Below are 21,338 nucleotides of genomic sequence, written 5' to 3'. Positions count from 1 at the left end.
AATGTAAAGGGCTGGTTCCTAATAACCAGCAGTAACCCGCAGTCACCAGCAGATGGCATGGTTTTGTTAGAGGATCGTCTATAAACTGATGATAGAATTCACTGTGCCTGTGTTGAAACCTTTAGATAAGATGATGGCTGGTGACAGAATATCATGTGCACTCCCATGGGTTGGAAAAGCAGCCACAGATGCATAGGTTTAAGTACATGAACACACACAGATACTTTATGTATAAGTGTGCGTGTGACGTGTGTACACGCACGCCCAAACACAACGTATGCACTGAGTTGTCTGAGTATTAAGACTGGGTGCTGACTCTTACAGACACACCATACAATGGTGTCCGGTGAATACTGGAAGGCTGCTTTCTCTCTCTCTCTCAACCATTCAATGGAGTTTCATTGAGATCAGCCAAGTTCAAACATCACACATGGCCAGCACTTTGCTAACGAAAGCATTCTGTCAGATTCAGCATGCTATTCTTAGCATGTGATGATGAGGCAGCCTTAGGGAATAGCACATCACGCAGGCCATTCAGCAGTGGTGGAAAGTAAATTAAGTACATTTACTCAGCTACTTAACAGCAAAAATAATTGAGGTAGTCTACTATTTGTAATACTTTATAGTTCTACTAGTCTCAAAGGCAAAAACTGGATGGGTGCAGGTCACCTATAACTGAAGGTGCTGCAGTTGTGTTTTTGTCTGTGCATGTGCATTGTGTGTGCCTTGTCTGTTTGAGGAATTGTCCTAATCCAGAGGGATGGTCAGCAGTAATGCATTCACAAAAAAATGAAATAGCATCTTTGTCATTGACACGTGCACACACACACACACACACACACACACACCCACACACACACACACACACACACACACACACACACACACACACACACACACACACACACACACACACACACACACACACACACACACACACACACACACACACACACACACACACACACACGTGAAAACATAATCTCTCGCCTGCCTTCGGATGGCAGATAATTACAATCCAGTAATATGTTGAAATGGGCCATTTTGCTTAATGAGTAAGCTACTTTAAAGTTGTTTGAATAACTTAAATATTGCTTATTCGACAAAGAGAGTTTAACAATAGCTTGGCCAAAATGATTTGTATACCCTTTAAAAGTTATACAAAAATAATGTCATTGTAGTGATACTTTTAATTTACCGGTATTCTGATTGATTAGCCTGATCCACATATGACATAGGTTACAACATCTTGATGTTCCTTTTGACCTCATAATATTAATATTATTAAGATGTTTAAGGCCAACATCTCTGAACGTAAGGAAGAGGAAAATTGGATAGTATTGAACAAATAATTTTAAATGGCCAAACCAAGGACATTTCAAAACAGATCCAAACTGATCTTCAAGTTTATGGTTTCAAGTCGCACCATCCGTTGTGGTTTGAGTGAAAATGGGCTCTATGGCAGAAGACCCAGGAAGACCCCACTTCTATAAGGGAGACACAAAGAAGCCAGGCTGTAGTTGCCAGTAAATTGACAAATCACAGTCCTTCTGGGAGAATATAACCTACTTTGGAAGATGAACAAAATTACAGCTTTTCACCACTCTATGTTCACAGAAGAAGAAAAGGTTCAGGTTGCTTGAATCTATAGGCAGGGCACAATTAATTCAAGACTATCAAGGCATTTTTGAGAGAAACATGTGCTAAAAAAGGTTGTGTGTAATGAAACATATACATCCAAATTCAGAAAGCACCTAAAAATGGAACAGAAGACATCTGAGCACAATGACTCTTCAAAGAAAGTGGGAGAAAGAGAGAGGAAGTATGACTAACGTTCATTCAACGTCTTTTAGCCCACCATGACCCAGCCACAACTTAAGTTCCTACTAACCAGCTGTAGTAGGCCTATGCAGATAACAAAACATGTTGGTAATCTGCTTTCTTTGTATTTTTGTTCCGTTGTAGAAATAAAGTTTTATCGAAAATTGTTGTCTTCCTGTGTAGCCCTCATTATAGGCCTATAATAATATAAAAATAAAGAAAGATTTTATTTAATTGATCGAAGTATTTATTAACAGTTTGCAGAATTACAGTAGCCTACAATTTCAAGCACAACTCAAATGCCAAAGAACATAAACCATTGTTTATAGGCCTACAATACAACGGCTTTGTTTAAGTCATACACACACACAGACATCGTTTGATTGATTGATTGAAATCTTTATTAACAGTTTGTAGAATTTACAGTACATTTTAAGCACAAACTCAATACAAAGACTGTCAACTGTGAGTGGACGACCCAATTAAGCATTACACTTGTTTACAACAGGGTCCACATTGTTCAATTCATCAAAACATTTAAAGACATACAAACATTTAGAGACATACAAATAGACATTTCTCTGTAGGTAAAGAACAGAACAGGAATTCATCATATGGGAAGCAAAAAAGGGAAAAGATACTATATACAGTGAGGGAAAATGGGGTGGGGGGGTGGGGGGGATTCAGATTTTACAGAGGCCAGTTTCGAATTGCAGCCATCCGTAGGTGCCCTTTGAGAGCGGTTTTGAAGGAGTCAAGGGATTCACATGTCTTAATGACTGTTGGTAGGGCGTTCCACATTTTGGTGGCATAGGAGCGAAAAGAATTTAGTCCCTTGTTTGTGCCGAATCTGGGTTGTACATGGTTTGTTGCACTCCCTCTGGTGTTGTGGGTGTGGACTTCGTTTACATTAAGGAAGTATTTAGACAGGTACATGGGTATCTTGGTGGTGTATCGAATCTTGTGGACCAGACCCATTGCAAGATGCTGTACTCTGTCGTCGACCCTAAGCCATCCCAGCCTGTCAAAGTGGGCAGGGGCGAGGTGGGTTCGGGGGGTGAGGCCAAGTAGGAGCCTGACCAGTTTGTTTTGAGAGGTCTGGAGCCTTGTTTTAAGGGCCTTTGAGGTGCTGTGGTACCAAGAGGTGGATGCATAGTCAAAGAAACCTTGTACGAGGGCTCCTGTTAAGGTCTTCAAGGTGTTTTTGCTGACCAGTGAGGAGATCCTGTAAAGGAATCTTGTTCTTTGATTGACTTTTTTGATTACGTTGGTGGCCATTTTATCACCGGAAAGATTGGCCTCCAGGATGGAACCTAGGTAGGTAATTTCATCTTTTCGTGTGATAATATTGTCACCCACTCTAACCAAGAAGCCATCTGCCTTGCTGAGTTTACTATTTGATCCGAAGAGGATGGATTCAGTTTTTCCCAGGTGTAAGGATAGTTTGTTATCAGCGAGCCAGGTGCAGATTCTACCGAGTTCAGAGCTGAGGGTCTTTTCAACCTGCAGTTTGTTCCTGTCCGAGACCAGCAGTGCTGAGTCATCTGCGAACAGGAACAAGTTGCAGTCACAAGCTGAAGTCATGTCGTTAACATAAATTAGGAACAGTAAAGGCCCTAGTATGCTTCCTTGTGGGACGCCACAGCTCACTGGGAGGGGAGGGGACAGTGTTCCGTTCACCTCCACCATCTGTTCTCTCCCCTCCAGGTAGGATTGCATCCAGCATCCAGTCTTGATTTTTCCAAACGAAGGAATGGAAAATTCATTACAGTAGTCTACTTAGTATTATATTAGGCTATTAGCCACTTCGACGCTTTGAAGCGTCATGCACTTGTGTGAGGAAATTAAACTACATGCATGTGGACTGGCTTGCTTTGGGTCGAGTAATTTGCATCGCTATTGCTCTCGAGGGAAATTCCGTATCAACGGAAATAACCGTGTTTTTCAGACTTACATCAGCACAGCACACCACCCAGCCCAGGCATTTGAAGCAACGCTGGGCAATACTCGCAGAAATCATGTAACCGGTGTGTGAGAGAATTAATCATAATATCAGCCGCGCGCTGCTTCCTGGGGCAACAGGCTGCAGGAAAGAAACCCGAGTACAAAATTAATGTTGTACGGTTCATTTTAGCACGCTCTCCTCACCAGCAATCCATTCTATTACGTAAAGCCCACCACCGCACAACATTTTGGACAGTGATATTATTGGGTAAGATGAAGTTGCCAAAGAAAACGCGCGGCGGGCGCACTGGGTAGCATTGCGCGCTTCGTGGTAGCAAATACACTGAGGACTTAGTTTGAGGTTGATGCGAGAGGAAAGAGGGCGGTCAAACAGTGACGGTAAACAACGTGTCTCGCTTTGGCTTATAGTTCCATCCTCAATGCATTACTAGCAATCTGGAGCGGTGACATTTCATGTATTAGTGTGCCCACATCACTATAATATAGACACGCATGCTCGTATAGGCACTTCATTCCCGCATGGTGATGCCATGCCCCGCAACCACAGCGGTGATGAAGGCGCCGGCACAGGGCTCTGGATGAGGACGTCGCCAGGACACCGTGACGATGGCTATGGCTTGAACGACTTGGAGTCCGTACGAAGGATGATGATGAACAACGCGGGAGACGGATTGCTGTCAGCTTCAAGTGCCACGGTGACGGCTGGTTTAGAGAACCTGGGGGGGAAGCAGGGAGCCAGGCTCAGCCTGCTGGGGAAGCCGCTCATATACAGCGCGCAGAGCGGCCGAAGAAACGTGCGCTACCGGAGGCTCCAGAACTACCTGTACAACGTGCTGGAGAGACCGCGAGCCTGGGCTTTCATCTACCATGCCTTTGTGTAAGTCTCTCTTTGCTGAAATGGTTATATCTCTCTTCATTGTCTCTAGAAACTGTAGTGTACGTAGTCGCGCACACACACACACACACACACACACACACACACACACACACACACACACACACACACACACACACACACACACACACACACACACACACACACACACACACACACACACACACACACACACCTGTTGAGTGTTGAGCTAAAACGAATCGTTACAGGCTATCAGGGCTATGTTTTCATTGAGAAATTCTGTAGCTCCACAGTCCAGACCAGTAGTCCACCCCCATGTGGTATCCTACCTGTTTAACACATTTTCAAAAGCAGTTGGGACCTACATTAAATTAACTGTAGCTCTATATTTGTATACGCCTATCAGCGAATACCGGTAGATACTTTTTCATAGACTTTTTCAATAGATTTTCCAGCATACTACTACCCCTTTGTCTATATCCAGTTTGAGTTTAAACCTAATCACAGACCATGATTATGAAACTCTTGGCAAGTGTGTGAATCATGGTTAGATGCAGAGGTGGACAAGTACTGACCCCACTAAGAAGAGTAGCTACTCCTGGTTAAATTTACTCCACTACAAGTAAAAGTAGCCCAGTCAAAATGTTACTCAAGTAAGAGTAAAAAAGTAATTGCTTTTAAATATTCTTAAGTATTCAAAAGTATGTATGTATGTTTTTAAAAAATAGATACATTTCTTAATTTTTATATTGATGAATTGCTTAATGTTTTCACAATGAATTTATAGGTTCTTGTAACTCTTGTTTCAGAGAAGTAACTCTCTAAAACCACCTGCACTGGTAATGCTTGTAGAACCACTACGTTATACAAAGCCTGCAGAAAGACCTATAAAAAACATAGAAATGACAGGAACCACCGCAACTAAATCATTTTACTCCTATAGGCCTACAGCCATACAAGATTTAACAATGCAGAGACCTTGAACTTGTATGATTACTAGTACTACACTTATATTTCTTTTGCATACTAAGATGTGTAAAAAAGGCTTAACAAGGTGGTCGAGTGTCATATTCAATGCTAAAATAGCCGATCTCACCCCCCAAAACAACCAAAACAACCAACCTGAAAGTACTCAGTCTTCCTAGAAATGTATTAGGGTAAAAGTAAAATATTTGTCTTGGAAATGTACTTGAGTAAGAGTATAACTATAAAATAATAGTCTAATAGTACAGATCCTCAGACTCAAGTACATTTACTTAGTTACTGTACAGTCCACCACTGGCTAGATGTGAACGAAATGTCAATGTCATGAAACCGTGGGTGTCATATAAGCACATCCGACCTCCCCATCTCTGTAAATGTGAGCCAGAGGATGAGCACCTCTTCAACCACTCCAATTTCACAGCTCACAATGAAAAGACCCTCTCCCTTCGCTGTGAGCCATACAGTTATTGCAATTTACTGTGTAGGATTATTGCACAACATGATACTGTAACCCCCACTCAAAGCATTGTTCTCCTTATGTTTTTGCTATTAAGTCCTCCGCACATTGTGTACAGAGAAGGCTTTGTTTTGTTGGAGCATTGGACACTGCATTACTCAGCGCTCCATGCACATCAATCATCATACTACTACACATCAGAGGTACACAATGACATGACATCTCAATCTTGCGGAGACCCATAGTCGTTAAGTAGTAGCTCCTAGCTTCTATGTGGTGTCTGCCATTCTGTGCTCACCAACCATCTCCTTTTGATATCTCACATATTATAGTAGCATGAGGCCAGAGGGGAAGGAAGTTGAGCATGTGCAGACAGAGTAGAGCACCATCTTATATTAGGGGATGGTTCAAGTCACTGTGTGAGGAGGGGTTATAATCTTATACTCTAAGGTTATAATGGACTATAGGAGGATGGTGTTATCTTTGAGGTCTGGTGCGCGTCACCACTTTTTCCCCTTGCAGTGATGAGCAGCTCAGCTATTCAGATGTCATATCAAACATTTAGCACCACACATATATCAAACTGATCACTCCTAGATGATGAAGCTCATCTTTTGTATTAGCGCTGACAAAGTGATATTGTGAAAGTACCTATATCATTCAGCATGAAGAATTATAGTTCTACTTACACCTTTATTTTGCTGTTAATTTTGCTAATAATAATAATAATGTTAATTAGAATAATAATGTTATAATGTTAATAATACCGTAATGTTATTTTTTATTTTGCTGTTTATTCAGCTTTTCTTAATGTTAGTATTTAGCATGTTAGCATTTCTGTCTTAAAAAAGCAGTTAAACAAGATGCGCCTGGCCATTAATTGTCATTGACTGAAAAAGGCTGTGTGTGTTAACCTAATTTGATTGATCAGAGAAGCTCCCTTCAGTGCTTTCAGGGGTTGATGAAACCATCTTCTTTCTAACCAATTTCCTTACTTTTCCGAGCCAAAGCATCACGGACATTCAGAATTCTAAATGCACTTAACATCTAGACTTCATTGTGAGAGCATAGCTATTGTGAGAGCGAGTTATTTCCCATTTGACTTGCTCTTAGCCTTTCAGCAGCCATTGATGTTGCAAATGATAGTTCTCTAAGGGAGAACATTGACCTGTACCACGGTACCACCTGGCAGACGGTTCTCTGGCCAGGAACGGTGAAGTGCAGGTGAAGAAGGTTAGAAAATGTTTCACGACAACGTTGATAGCGCATTTGAAGATTAGCAGAGAATTTCATCCAAGACTCATAAAGCATTTGCGGAAAACTAGCCCTTAGTAGAGCATTCGTTGAAGATTAGCAGGGCCTTCACCAGTAGCTGAATACCACAATATTTAGCAGAAGATAATTATTTCAGCTGAAGATAATCCTCACAGCTGTCCCTGACCTCACACACAGCTGTCCTTCATATTAACAGATATAGCAACAGTCTAAACAGAATCCCTGGAGTGCATAACCTTGCTTCACAAACTCACCTGAGAATTGATAATCGTGTTCTAGCTAGGCCTGTCACAATTACGGTATTACTTAATAGTCGACCTGATCACAATTATTTGAGATGATCACATTTATTATTTCGCATAATCGTTCCATGTTGAAAAAAGTTGATAGATACATTTAGATTTTCAAACAATTTCAGAAAAAGCGGATCTACCAGCTCAAACGACACGTGAGCTTTATTGGCCATTTTTAGTATTTTCTTATTTTGAAAGTATAAAGTTATTCACTATGTCAGTCATTTCTTGATATAGGCCCTATTTAAGTTTTTGTCATATAATGCCGGCCGCACAAGAACCCTGCCTCTCATAAGATGCAATGGAAAAGTTCTAACTGCACTCACCACCGGCGTAGGGTCTATTGGGCCACGCGGGCTGTGGCCCAGTCAGTTCTAACTTTGAAGAGAGGGGGCGAAAAAACAAGAAAAACAACAAAAGATAGCCTACGCAGCCCTTGTGCATGCAAATTTCTGTTTAGTATAGCAAACCACAGCATGCAAGCCGCCTTGCGCCGCAATGCTAATTTTCCCAGTCAATCATTTGATCCACGCTACGTGCCTGGCACTCACGTGTAAATAATGCACCATCAAACTTTCAGATGGAAGAGGAAGAATGATTAGGATTTTTATTGTGATCTCTCGCCCTTGAAATATATAATCCATTGGTTTCTGTTGTGTTTGAACAATAATAGCAATTCCTCCTTCCAATGTCCTCAAAACCACACCTCCAGTCGCTGTCATAACGGGAGAGCCGCTTGATAGGTATTTTTGGGACTTGTTTGTAGATTTGAGCCGCTCATGAACACGGCAGCAGAGCCTGTTTGTCCATGGCTGCACACGCACCTGCAACCCATCAAGTATAATTTATGCTTTGTCCCGCGATGGTGTCACGCACGCAGACCTCTAAGCTCACAACAGTCGCATCCGCAATGCGATGTGAGCTTGTATATCAGCTGTTCTCTGTGCGCAATACTGTAAGAGGAGGTTGAATGAACTGAAACCAGCGCTCCCCAAAATAACAGATTTGGAGATCTGTTGGGAATTGATTACATGAAACAGTCGTGCACTCAGTCCCAATGTTTGTAAACAATAATTGGTCTATAAGGGACAGTCAAACGCATCACTCGTAAATAAGCTCCTTATTGGTGTTAGTGATACATTTTCCTGCATACAGTATATTTTTATCCTTTTCCCATGTGTGAAGGCAGGAGCACTGAGCCAGTCTTTGTGCTGAGTCGCCTTGCGCTCGAGGTCCCAGCCCGCCCTCTTTTCCCTTAGCGCACACAGTGCCGCCATTCATCTTACCTTAGGATTAACAAGCTCTTATCCTTGCAAGTATGTCAGCAGCAGGAAAGCATGGGGAAATGGATCCAGCATTCCTCCGCGTCGGGTTTCCGGGCGGGCATGTGGGACTGGGACACCGGGCTGAGTGGGGACACGGAGAGGCAAACCGAGATCTGTCCTCTCAGATGTCACAGACTTTATCTGTCACGAGATGAACGAGTCCAGTTGTGTTTTGGGATTTTGTGAGAACCACACATTATTATAGCAATATACTATATAACTATACAAAACATAATGTTTTTCTAATTCAATATATCAGTGCTTTGTGCACACTCATTACAAATTCCAATACAGAGTCAAACTAGATAAAGTGCCCTTTGGAGCACAGGTCTCCACCAGGGCAGATCAGGTTGTTGTGGCCTCCTGATGATTTGAGGCATTTTGTTCCAAAAATGTCTTTTGCAAAACTCCACCTGTTGGTGGCACTATAACAGGCCAATGTGAAAAGGGTGGGATATATTCCTCAGCCTAGGAAAGTCTGTGAAAGATTTCACGTAAATTGCACGCTGCATTCATGATTTGAGGCTTTTTGTTCAAAACGGGCCAATTCTGCAAACTTTGAAAGCCAATGTTAGCCAATTAGGATGGAATATGAAATATCGGACAGATCCGGCTTGAACACATGACTATAGAGACTAGAGAGTGCGTAACGATTTGCAGGATTTTTGGACAGAATCTGGAGGAGTAATAGCAAAATATGTGATTTTCAAAAATAGGCTTCCTGGTAGCGCTATAGCAGGCCGTTCTGGAAAATTTGGGGCAGAGGTTCATCGTTGGCATCCAGGGAGTGTGTGTGCAAAATATGGCATCGACCGGGTTAACGGTGCCGGAGATTAGCTGGTAACAGACGGACGGACGGACGGACTCACACACACACGGACGGAGTGCAAAACATTCTCTCTCCCCATGCCTTCGGCCTGGTGGAGACAATTATTTATTTCATTGTTTCACAAATTTGCAAGGTTTGGGTTAAAAATAGCAGATCTACTATCATACTATCAAATATCAATAGCAGATCATAGCTGTCGCTATGTATATGAGGGCCATGAGATTTTGACATTCCCTTTGGTGTGCCTTGCACAACAAAGGCTTGAAAAACACTGCTGTAATGAACGCTTGTGCTTGTATGTACTGTATGCTGATATATGGGATAGTGTCAGTCGCTCACTCTCATTTCCTGGTTTGATTCACTAATTCAGGGTTTGAGGTTCAGTATGGGAAATTAAATGAAAGATCTGTATTCCAAAACTGACTGAGGTTCTCTATTACCTTGTTGTATGCCCAGCCACCAGCCATATATTTTTGTTATCTTTGAGTACCTTCCTTGGAAAGATATTATTTGACAACTTCTGGATGCGATTTCATGAGCTCTTGTTGCAGTAGTAGTAGCTAGTTTATAAAAAGTCCAAAACCCACAGTACAATCTTGACGCACGCACGCACGCACGCACGCACGCACGCACGCACGCACGCACGCACGCACGCACGCACGCACGCACGCACGCACGCACGCACGCACGCACGCACGCACGCACGCACGCACGCACGCACGCACACACACACACACACACACACACACACACACACACACACACACACACACACACACACACACACACACACACACACACACACACACACACACACACGCACGCACATATGTATCTAGTTTGTTCTATTGTACAGAAACCTAAAATAATAGTGTTAAATAGATCTATATTTGAATAGCGATCATTGCTATACTAGATTGTTCAGTAAACCCACTCTCCGGGTCTTTAGTAAACGAAAAATAAATCTTCAGGTCGGACTGCCAATTTTATCCAATGTGGAGAGAGAACTCATACAGGACAAGTGAGTAAATCTGATAAAATCGGTATTCAAAACTGAAAATATAATTTTCCATTTAAGAAAGAGTTGGAGAGACCCCTTTACTGAACAAATACCGGTATTTTATAAACGTGGTTTTCAACCCTTTTAAGTTTTCATATCAAGGTCCATTGTTTATTGGGCTTTTGAGCCACGGAGCACCATTTCTTGAGATTTAGCCTCTCAAACCCAAAACTTTGAATATTTTGTTATCGTTGAATAAGATTTAGTCCACAATCCCATGCTCTATTGATCAAAATATCAATTGGAGAAGACTGGATCATCACCGAGATCTGCAATTCTGCATGGAGCCAGCCAGCAACTCTAGTTCAAACCTCAAACCCTTAGATCTCTATATATGGAGCTGACCTGTTCTGACATTCCATATATTGGCGTTTTACTGGTGTAGACTTCTTGTAAATTAAGTAATGCTAATGCTTATAGCAATAATTGTATTTATTGAACTCTTAACAGTGTGAATTTTTTTTTACACCCAAGAGGTTGAAAACCACTGCTCTATAACAAAAACCAGAATTTAGAGATTTAACTTTTGTAATCAAGAATGTCACAACATTGTGAGTGTTGTGACATTCATACGACGTGCAACAAACTAAAGGCGGTATCAGACTCCCAAGTGGGAAGAAGTAAGATGCTTTCCATAACCAGAGAGAGCCCAGCAAGCACGGTCAGGACCTGGACGAATCAGTGACGTGACGTCTTGATTGGGGCCAGATCAAGTCAAACCAAAACTAGTCAGATCTGGCCCAGAATATCACCTGATTTCAACCAACATAAATTTTACCCACTAAAACGGACGTCCCTGGATGAATCGGAGAGAATCTGATCGAGGCCAGATCAACTTAAGTCATATCATAACTAGTCAGATCTGGCCCAGAATAAGCTATATTATTTAAACTGGTGAAGACTTCCTGGAAATGACGTAAAGATCATCCCCATATGGGCTGTGATCTGGCCTAGTCCTGAACGTCACCGGAGTCACTGGAGGACGTCATTACGTTATCATGACGTAATTTGGTTTGCTGGGAGTAAAGTATTGTAAACACAGTCTGAGTCTTGATTAATGTTCAGAGAAATGGGACAGGCTTTGAAAGGTATAAGGACTGAGAAACAAACCAGAAGTCAGACCACTTTGTTCAGACGGTGTTTGCTTGACATTGTGCCAGAGAAGGTGACGAGAGGAAGTCAGCTTGAGACGTTTGCATATACATTGCGGTGGTGTGTCTGTTAGCCTAAGGTTGTCTGTTAGAGTGATCGTGAAGGGAACGTTTGTTTTGAATAAGTGAAAGTATTATTTCAGACAAGGCTGGATTACATTACACACACATGTGCAGTATTGGCTGGTTGTGTTATTAACTTGTGTGACATGTTGGTATACGTTTTCGTTTGATACATTTATTGGATGATTGGATATGAATAATTCTTCTAATCTACATTAATGCATAAACAATACTTTATGCACCTAAAACAAGTTTAAAGCATGGGTGCTGGACCAGAAGGTAATACTAAAATAAGTCACGAAATTGAAGATGAAAAAGATCTGCACACTGTAGCTCCCTATTATTTTTCACATTGATGTTTTGAGATAGAAAAACATTAGCTCCAAAAGCAATTACTACAAATTAATTTTATCATTTAAGGATTTATCAAACAGTTATTATTCAATGCTTCACAGCACGGTCCTGGTCTCCTGGATTGATGGAATGAATCCTTTTTCCAAAATTGGTTTTGTTGCATAGTCCCTGGTTTGCACAGTGAAATGTGCAGTGCACATCTGACTGAAGTTGAGGGAGGACTGAAAATAACTAAAAAGAGACTATTATCCATATATTATTGAGTCTTCTCTTTTGAAGAGAGGGGAGGATGGGGATGGGGAGGATGTTTTTGTGTACTGGACAAACAACACAACGCACAAGTTTAATCAGCCACTCAAAAACAATGCAAATCACATTTCTTAAAAAATATATTACATTTGTTGAGCAATTATGTTTTTCTTTTTACTCTACTGTAGATACAGTACCAGTAGATACAAATTTTAGCCTAATCAATGCCAGATCTTTAAGTTCGATAGCCTACTGATCCCTAGAGTCCTAGATCACTAACTGTCTAATAAATTTGATAAACTGAATTTGATTAAAGTTTATATTTGAGAATAATATGCAAAATAAATTTTCCAAAGTAACACATCAGCTTTCAAGCCCTATTAACAATGTCCACGAGTTTACAAGCTTGTACATCAGCTACTGTATTTTCATTTTGGAAAAGATTTTTTGAAACTTAATAAAATTCCCCATAATGGCATGCTGGATCATGGGCCACATTGGCTGCATATTTTGCCAATACTGTATCTCAAGTTCTAGTACACAGACTAAGATGTACTGTACATGGACTAATTATAACAACTGATGTAATCAAAAAAGTCAAATAATGGCTGGTCTGGCTCTACTCAAAATGCTAGATGATGAAATGCTAAGTAGGTTGAGATTACTTTCCATCTAACTTTTGTTGTTTTATTTTGGCACAATCATCATCTTAGTATTGTCAATAAATTAGTGTTTAATGCTAAACCTTTACATGGAGCTTGTTACAAATTAAGATCTCATTGCTTCAACACAACTGAAAATTATGCGTGGATATAAATTGGCCAGCATGTTTTCTGTTTCAATCCCACGTTTACTCTGCAGGACTTCCCCCAGAGTCCTTCTCACTGATGGCCAAGTACGCAAACTCACAGACTCACACCACATACATGTATGCATTGTTGTGCGTAACGTGCGGTAGCCACGGTAGAGACCTCATTTACCTAAGCCTAAGCACCTGTTTTTCCTCCTAGTAAGGCCCTGGACCCTCTATGGATCCATGAGGGGGTTCCAGGGGGTCCCCAACTCCCATCTACAGTAAATAGGTAGAAACTAAATGGACCGCCTTGCTGTAATGCTTTCCACAGTCAATTTCCAGGGGAGAGAGGTTTTTGTTTGTTGCCAGTCAGTCCTTTCAGGAGTTGCAGTATGAGTATCGGTGAGTAACCTGTAGCACCATGCTCTGACACCAGCATAATTAAACTCCATCCGCCCTTTTCTCACCAAAATAATTGTCTAGCGAACCGATCTGGTTTCCACCAGTTTTAAGCAGAGCCATTGTAATCAAGGATGCATCGTCAACGGAGGGCATTGATGCCTGCAGCCTACCGATAGATACAGTAGATTTTATTTATGCCACAGGGGCAATTCAGTCGTCAAATGGCATTTTCCCCAAATATACCTTGCTGCACACATATTTGATAGAGAACCAATATGTTAAGATATTAAGCTGTAAATCCGTTATGAATGGATATGTAATGTACATAATATCTAAAGTGGATATGAGGTTGATAGATTCGACACACAGGGCATTTGGATAACTTGATATGGAGGGTTAGTCAGCAACACATTCATGACAGATTACACCCGTTAGAAATGTATATGACATACATTTATACTCACACTTTTCATTTTCTGTTGGCAGAGAGACTTTATTTTTGTCTCCAACATATTACATCGCGTGTCAAGCCTAAGCTTGACACGAATAAATAAATAAATAAATAAAATGCAGTGATTGAGAACACTACTTTATTCCTAGAGTGATAAATTACAGTGATGATGAAGAGTGCTCACCACAGCCATTCTGCTTATGTCATTTGTCAACAGGGAAAGTAAAAAGCACATTTTCTTTAACGATATTTATTATTTTGGTTAGTGTGGACTTTATACAGTACCTGTTTAACAAAAAATGGTGCAACCAAACAAAGACAAAACGTTGGAAACGAACGCAAACAACGGCCGCGAGGCGCAAGCTTGTGACACCCAAACATACACGTTACTAAAATAATAATCATACTAATGTGGAGGGGGGGGGACACACACAATGGAGACAGCGCTTCTTTCACCTGATTTCTTGTTTTTCTTCATCGCCATCTCTGCCTTTGCGACGGGGTCTTCTCTCCTTTCTCTCGTCATCTCCTTCTGTTGGCGTGTGTGGAGTGGAGACATTGCTGTTTGTTTGCATCGCCATCACACAGTGTGTGTGTGTGTGTGTGTGTGTGTGTGTGTGTGTGTGTGTGTGTGGCCACTTCATACACACATAGCTCTGCATAGGAGTGGCGCTAGCACCACTCAAAAATCTATTTTCACTATAACTCAGCCAATATTGCACTTAAATGAACAAATAAGGCTATGTTTTGATAGTCAAGGATCTCTGAAACTATTCTTTTTTTTTTTTTTTATACTGTTTTTATTAGGCATTTTTTGTATATGACAACTTATATGACAATCTTTGACAATAATAATGAGTTATTCAGTTATATAAAATGAAAGATAAAGACAGATAATGTAAATTCCACATACAATACATAATAAAAAAGATATATAAATGTGATAAAAACGAAAAAACAAAAGAAACAGTTAAACAACGACAAATGTGAACAGACAAACAAAACAAAGACCACAGGACAGACACTCTTGCTCTCAAAACTTTCCCAACACGTTGTAAATTAACTGAATTACAGACATTTCTTTTTAAATGAGAATAAATAAAATAAAATAAAATACTCAGTTCCTTTTTTTTCTTTACTTTTCTTTCCAATTTTCTAATATGTTATCTATTGTGTAGGAGGGGTTAGCGTGCACCTATTGAAATGGTCAATGAAGGGTTGCCAGGTCTGGTAAAATCTATCTTCACTCCCTCTCAATTCAAACTTTATCTTTTCCAATTGCAAGTAGTGCATAACATCTTTCATAAGTGTAGTGTGAGTGGGAACCTGTGCTTGTTTCCAATTCAACAGTATCAGTCTGCGAGCCAGTAGAGTCACATATTTTACCATGTTATACTGGAAAGTAGACAGTTTGACCCCGGGCCCCCCGACCCCCAGAACTGCTGTCAGTGGATCCGGGTCAAAAGGTCTTCCAACAATGTCTGACAATGATTTAAATATACTTTGCCAAAATGATGTTAGTTTAGTGCAGTGCCAGAACATATGAGCTAGGGTGGCCGGCGACTGGCCACATCTGTCGCAGGCTGGATTCACATTTGGAAACATTCTGTTGAGTTTTTCCTTTGACAAATGTAACCTGTGTAATATTTTAAACTGTATAAGACCGTGCCTGGCACATACTGAAGAAGAGTGCACAAACTTTTGAGATGTAGACCATTGCTCGTCAGTGATAGATATTCCTAAGTCGTTTTCCCAAGCAGTTTTTAAATACTCCAATGAGGCATTATTATCTAAACATGAGAGAGAATTATAAATAATAGAAACACCTCCTTTGAGCAATGGGTCAGGTAGAAATATAGATTCCATTGATGAGTTGGGAGGTATGTTTGGAAATGAATCAGTGTGTTGTGTTAAAAAATGTCGTATCTGTAGAAATCTAAAGAAATGTGATTGGGGTAACTTGAATTTGCGTCGTATTTGTTCAAAGGTCGGAAATAACCCATCAATATAAAGATCTTTGAAGGAGTGAATACCATTTCTATGCCACACTTTAAACAATGCGTCAGAAAGGGACGGTAAAAAAGCATGGTTAGCGACCAGAGGTGCGCGCACAGAACCCGGGTGCCAACCGAAATGCCTTCGTATTGAGAGCCAAATTTTGAGAGAATGCCAGACTATGGAATTCTTTGGCAACTTAGTATATCTTGAGGCCACTGGGGAAAAGATTAAAGCTGACAACGATGTTGGGGGACAACATTGACCTTCAATAAATGCCCATGTAGGCAATTGATCTTGGAGCCAAAATGAGAGCGCACGTAAATTACACGCCCAGTAATAGAGTTTGAAGTTAGGTAATCCCATTCCGCCATCTGATTTAGGCCTCTGCAAAAAATCCTTCCTTATTCGGGGGTGTTTCTTATCCCAAATGAACTTGGAGATAATTTTATCCAGATTCTTAAAAAAAAGTGTTGTTAACAAAAATTGGAATACATTGGAATAGAAACAGATATTTAGGGAGGACATTCATTTTAATTATATTAATTCGGCCGGCAAGTGAGATAGGAAGGTTCGACCATTTCGTTAAGTCTTGTTCAGTACGTTCAAAAAGTTTTGTATGGTTTTGCTTGAACAAGTCATTAAGTGCTTTGGTTACTATGATTCCTAAATATCGAAAGCTGGTTATAACATTAAATGGGTGAGAGCCAAAAGTTTGATTGCCTTGTGTATTGATAGGAAATAAAACGCTTTTGGAAACATTGACTTTATACCCCGAAACCCTGCCAAAACTTTCTAAGGTGGACATGATACTAGGAATAGATGTGGAAGGTTTGGATATGTATAATAATAAATCGTCAGCGTAAAGTGAAACTTTATGCTCTCTATCTCCTCTGAAGATACCAGTGTAGGTGTCTGAAGCACGCAACGCAATTGCAAGCGGCTCAATTCTGAAACTATTCTTAAACGTTAAAGGTATATTCAGTGATTTCACTCAAAAAACCTTAGGTTTCGTTTTTGGCTGGGACCCAAGCCTTTCGTCCAATCAGGATAGAGAGTCAAAAACGAAACCTAAGGTTTTTTGACCCCCAGGGGTTAACTGGGGACAGGGAGGAACTCCTTATATGGTCAGCAAACTCTATAGTAGAGAGGATTATCACAACAAAACAAAAAAATAAGTGATATTTGAATTAAGTGAAATCACTGAATATACCTTTAACGTTAACGTTAACTTTACAAGCGAGCTGATGAAGCTATTGTGGAAAAACTAAACCCCTATGATGAAGGGCAGGGATGGTTGTAAACCAAACCCCTATGATGAAGGACAGGGATGGTTGTAAACCAAACCCCTATGATGAAGGGCAGGGATGGTTGTAAACTAAACCCCTATGATGAAGGGCAGGGATGGTTGTAAACCAAACCCCTATGATGAAGGGCAGGGATGGTTGTAAACCAAAGAAAAACTAAACCCCTATGATGAAGGGCAGGGATGGTTGTAAACTAAACCCCTATGATGAAGGGCAGGGATGGTTGTAAACTAAACCCCTATGATGAAGGGCAGGGATGGTTGTAAACTAAACCCCTATGATGAAGGGCAGGGATGGTTGTAAACTAAACCCCTATGATGAAGGGCAGGGATGGTTGAAAACCAAACCCTATGATGAAGGGCAGGGATGGTTGAAAACCAAAGAAAAACTAAACCCCTATGATGAAGGGCAGGGATGGTTGAAAACCAAACCCCTATGATGAAGGGCAGGGATGGTTGAAAACCAAAGAAAAACCAAACCCCTATGATGAAGGGCAGGGATGGTTGAAAACCAAAGAAAAACTAAACCCCTATGATGAAGGGCAGGGATGGTTGAAAACCAAACCCTATGATGAAGGGCAGGGATGGTTGTAAACCAAACCCCTATGATGAAGGGCAGGGATGGTTGAAAACCAAAGAAAAACTAAACCCCTATGATGAAGGGCAGGGATGGTTGAAAACCAAAGGGGGGTTGAATCCAGTGTTGTCCTGCAGTCCAGTCCTACCAACCTGACTGGTTGATCTCGTCACTGGAGAGCATGGACAAGAAGACGAAGAAGCGAGTTCTATGAACACGATGACTGATTAATGTGACTGTGCATTTGGTTCTGCATAGTGCAGGCTATAGTGTATAGGGTCAGGGTGGTCACTGTTTACACACTGTTACTTGCCTGTGAGTGTGTACAGGGTGGAATACTGTAATGGATTGTCTGACTGTGTGTATTTTGTACTGCGCTTAACGCTATATGCTATAAAGCAGTGGTTTTCAACCAGTGGTCCGGGAACCACCAGTGGTCCTTGAGGGGGTTCAAGGTGGTCCCCAGCTAAATGATGGAGCGTTGGTAACCAAATGGACCCTTATTAGATCTTTAACTCTTGAGAGTGTAAAATGAAACCAAATGGACCAAGAGTTAAACTAGATAAAGTGCCAATCGGCACAGGTCTCCACCAGGATTCTTCCTCAGCCTAGTGGGAATATGCGTGCACAGTTTCATCGCAATCGGACGCTGCGTTGAGGAGTTGTGGCCATTTGCTACTCCTGAAAACTGTATGAGCCAATCGTGGCCAATCAGGATGGAATATGAGAAATCAAACAAACCTGTCTTGATCACATGCATATGGAGATCATGTGTACCGATTTGCGTGAAATTTGGATAAAATGTGAAGGAGTAATAATAGAAAATGTGTTTTACATATGTCGGCCTCCTGGTGGCGCTATAAAGAGCAGATGTGAAAAATTCCAGGCAAAGGTTTTTCCTTGGCCTCTAGGGAGTTGGCATACAAAGTTATCCACAGATCCGTGCAGTTAGAGGTAAAAACACTTTTGGGCCAGTTATAGCGCCACCTTGAGGCTGAGTTGAAATTGTTCATGTGGCATTTCGTCCTCGGCCTAGTGGGAATGTGGGTGCACAATTTCACGGAAATCACGCGATGTGTTCATGATTTGCAGCATTTTGTTTGAAACTGAGCACTCCTGTGAATTTTGGAAGCCAATCTTAACCAATCAGGATGGAGTCTGAGAAATCTGAAAGACCGGTTTGGTTGAATGGCTCTAGAGAGACTGTGTACCAATTTGCGTGATGTTTGGACAAAATCTGTAGGTGTACTGTGCAAAAACTTGTTTTGCACAAAGCGGCCTCCTGGTGGCGCTATAACAGGCCGTTCTGGAAAGTTTGGGGCAGAGGTTCATGGTTGGCATCCAGGGAGTGTGTGTGCAAAATTTGGCATCGACCGGGTTAACGGTCGAGATTAGCTGCTCACGGACGGACGGACGGACACACGGACGGACGGACACACGGACGGACGGAGTGCAAAACATACTCTCCCCCATGCCTTCGGCTGGTGGAGACAATTATTGTTAAAATCTGCATTACTTAATTTACAAGAAATCTACACAATTAGAGTAATGATCAATTATTATAGAATGGCCTGCACTATGCAGAACTAAATTCAAACAGTCACACAATCCATTACAGTATTCTGCCCTGTACACTCACATACTGCAAATATGTAACAGTACACAGTAGAATAATTGTTATTTTGAACGACTGTTATCTCTCCTATAGTACTACTACCAACATCAATACAGCATGGAATTGTGGACAAAACCCAATCCGACGACGACAAAACATTGTACGTTTTGGGTCTGAGAGGCTAAATTTCATCAAATGGTGGTCCGTGGCTCAAATGCCAAACAAATAATGGACCCTGATATGAAAAGGGTTGAAAACCACTGCTATAATGCTCGCTTTAAAATGCAGCATCTGTCTAGATACCATATTTGTAAAGATATGTGGTCACTTTAAGAACAGTTTCACTGAGATCCTTGACCCTGAAAACATAGATCTAGACAACTTATTTGTACATGTAAGTGCAATATTGGCTGAGATATAGTGAAAATAGATCTTTCGATAATGGCGTCACTAAATTGCATAGAAATGGTAGCGGGGACAAAACTTTTTAACATAGATTATTCAAGTACAAAACAGCAAGAAATATTTCATAATGTGGAGTCAGTTCAAAGTTCAAACCCAGTCATTCATTGATTTCATACTAAATGTATGCCTATAGCTGATACTGACTGAATATACAATTTTCACCGATTTGAGGTAGTGCAGACTTTTGGCTACAGAAAGAGCAATTTTCAAGATATAAAGGTCATCCTGGTCTTCAATTGAAGCTTAAGGATATGGGAAGTTTTCTATATACAGGGTGAGGCAGTGATATTCACCATAATGTGCTTTGTTGTTATTTGTTAAGTGGACAGTATATTTGTTTGTGTTTCTGGGGATGATGTAGGTCATATATAACAATGCAATGGTAGCAGGCCCCAAAATCCTATTCTGCTACATACCCATATGTGTCAGGATACACCCATGCCAAATTTGACACTTCCATGTGTATTTATGTAATTTTAGTGAATTAATATTTGCCTTTACACAATTTCGCCAGAGACGAAAAATATACCAAAAAAGGGGTTTTGGGGCCCCTGAAACCAAACGGCCCGAGTTGGGGGTGTTCCCTTCATTTTAAGATGGCCCAAGGTATATGCTAACAAGAAATAATAGTGAAAAAAGGTAGCAGAAAACATTATGAGGGCTGGGCCTAGCTCCCGGACTAATGGTCAAATACGGAGGGCATTCTTGGTTTCACCACTTTAACCATTGGTCCCTATTTTAGGATGTCATATTTAGGAAACACATTACAAAAAACTAAGTGATGTGTTGCAAGCTTGTAGATCAGCTATTTTCACAATTCATCCTATAATGAAGTATATCTCTGCTATACCACCTAAATCCAAAATGTTCATTTTTCAGGAAATGAAAAAGTGGACGATTTGAATACTTTTCATTGCTTCAATATTTCTTTAACCAACACACAGACGGACGGGTGTCCAATATAGCACTGATTGATACAAAAAAAGAAAGAAAGAAAAAGATGGCTAAATGAGTTAGCTGGTTTGGCAGTGGCAGATAGTTTGAGGATCCAA

At 40.9% G+C, this 21,338-nt stretch overlaps 1 protein-coding gene across 6 annotated transcripts in view; it reads left to right on the top strand.

Moving 5' to 3' along the window:
- The first annotated feature begins 3,835 nt into the window (after positions 1 to 3,835).
- Positions 3,836 to 21,338, top strand: part of kcnq5b (potassium voltage-gated channel, KQT-like subfamily, member 5b) — a 133,861-nt gene continuing 116,358 nt past the window's right edge. For all 6 annotated transcript variants that reach the window (XM_083764835.1, XM_083764832.1, XM_083764834.1 and 3 more), the window contains exon 1: positions 3,836 to 4,663. In XM_083764835.1, coding sequence (XP_083620961.1) covers positions 4,317 to 4,663 — 347 coding nt within the window. In that variant the 5' untranslated portion in view covers positions 3,836 to 4,316. The remainder of the gene's footprint in view (positions 4,664 to 21,338) is intronic.

Source organism: Protomyctophum parallelum (genome assembly GCF_964188405.1).
Source record: "Protomyctophum parallelum genome assembly, chromosome: 5".
Lineage (NCBI taxonomy): Eukaryota > Metazoa > Chordata > Actinopteri > Myctophiformes > Myctophidae > Protomyctophum > Protomyctophum parallelum.
Note: the sequence above shows the minus strand (reverse complement) of the source record. Positions and strands in the feature narration are given on the sequence as shown.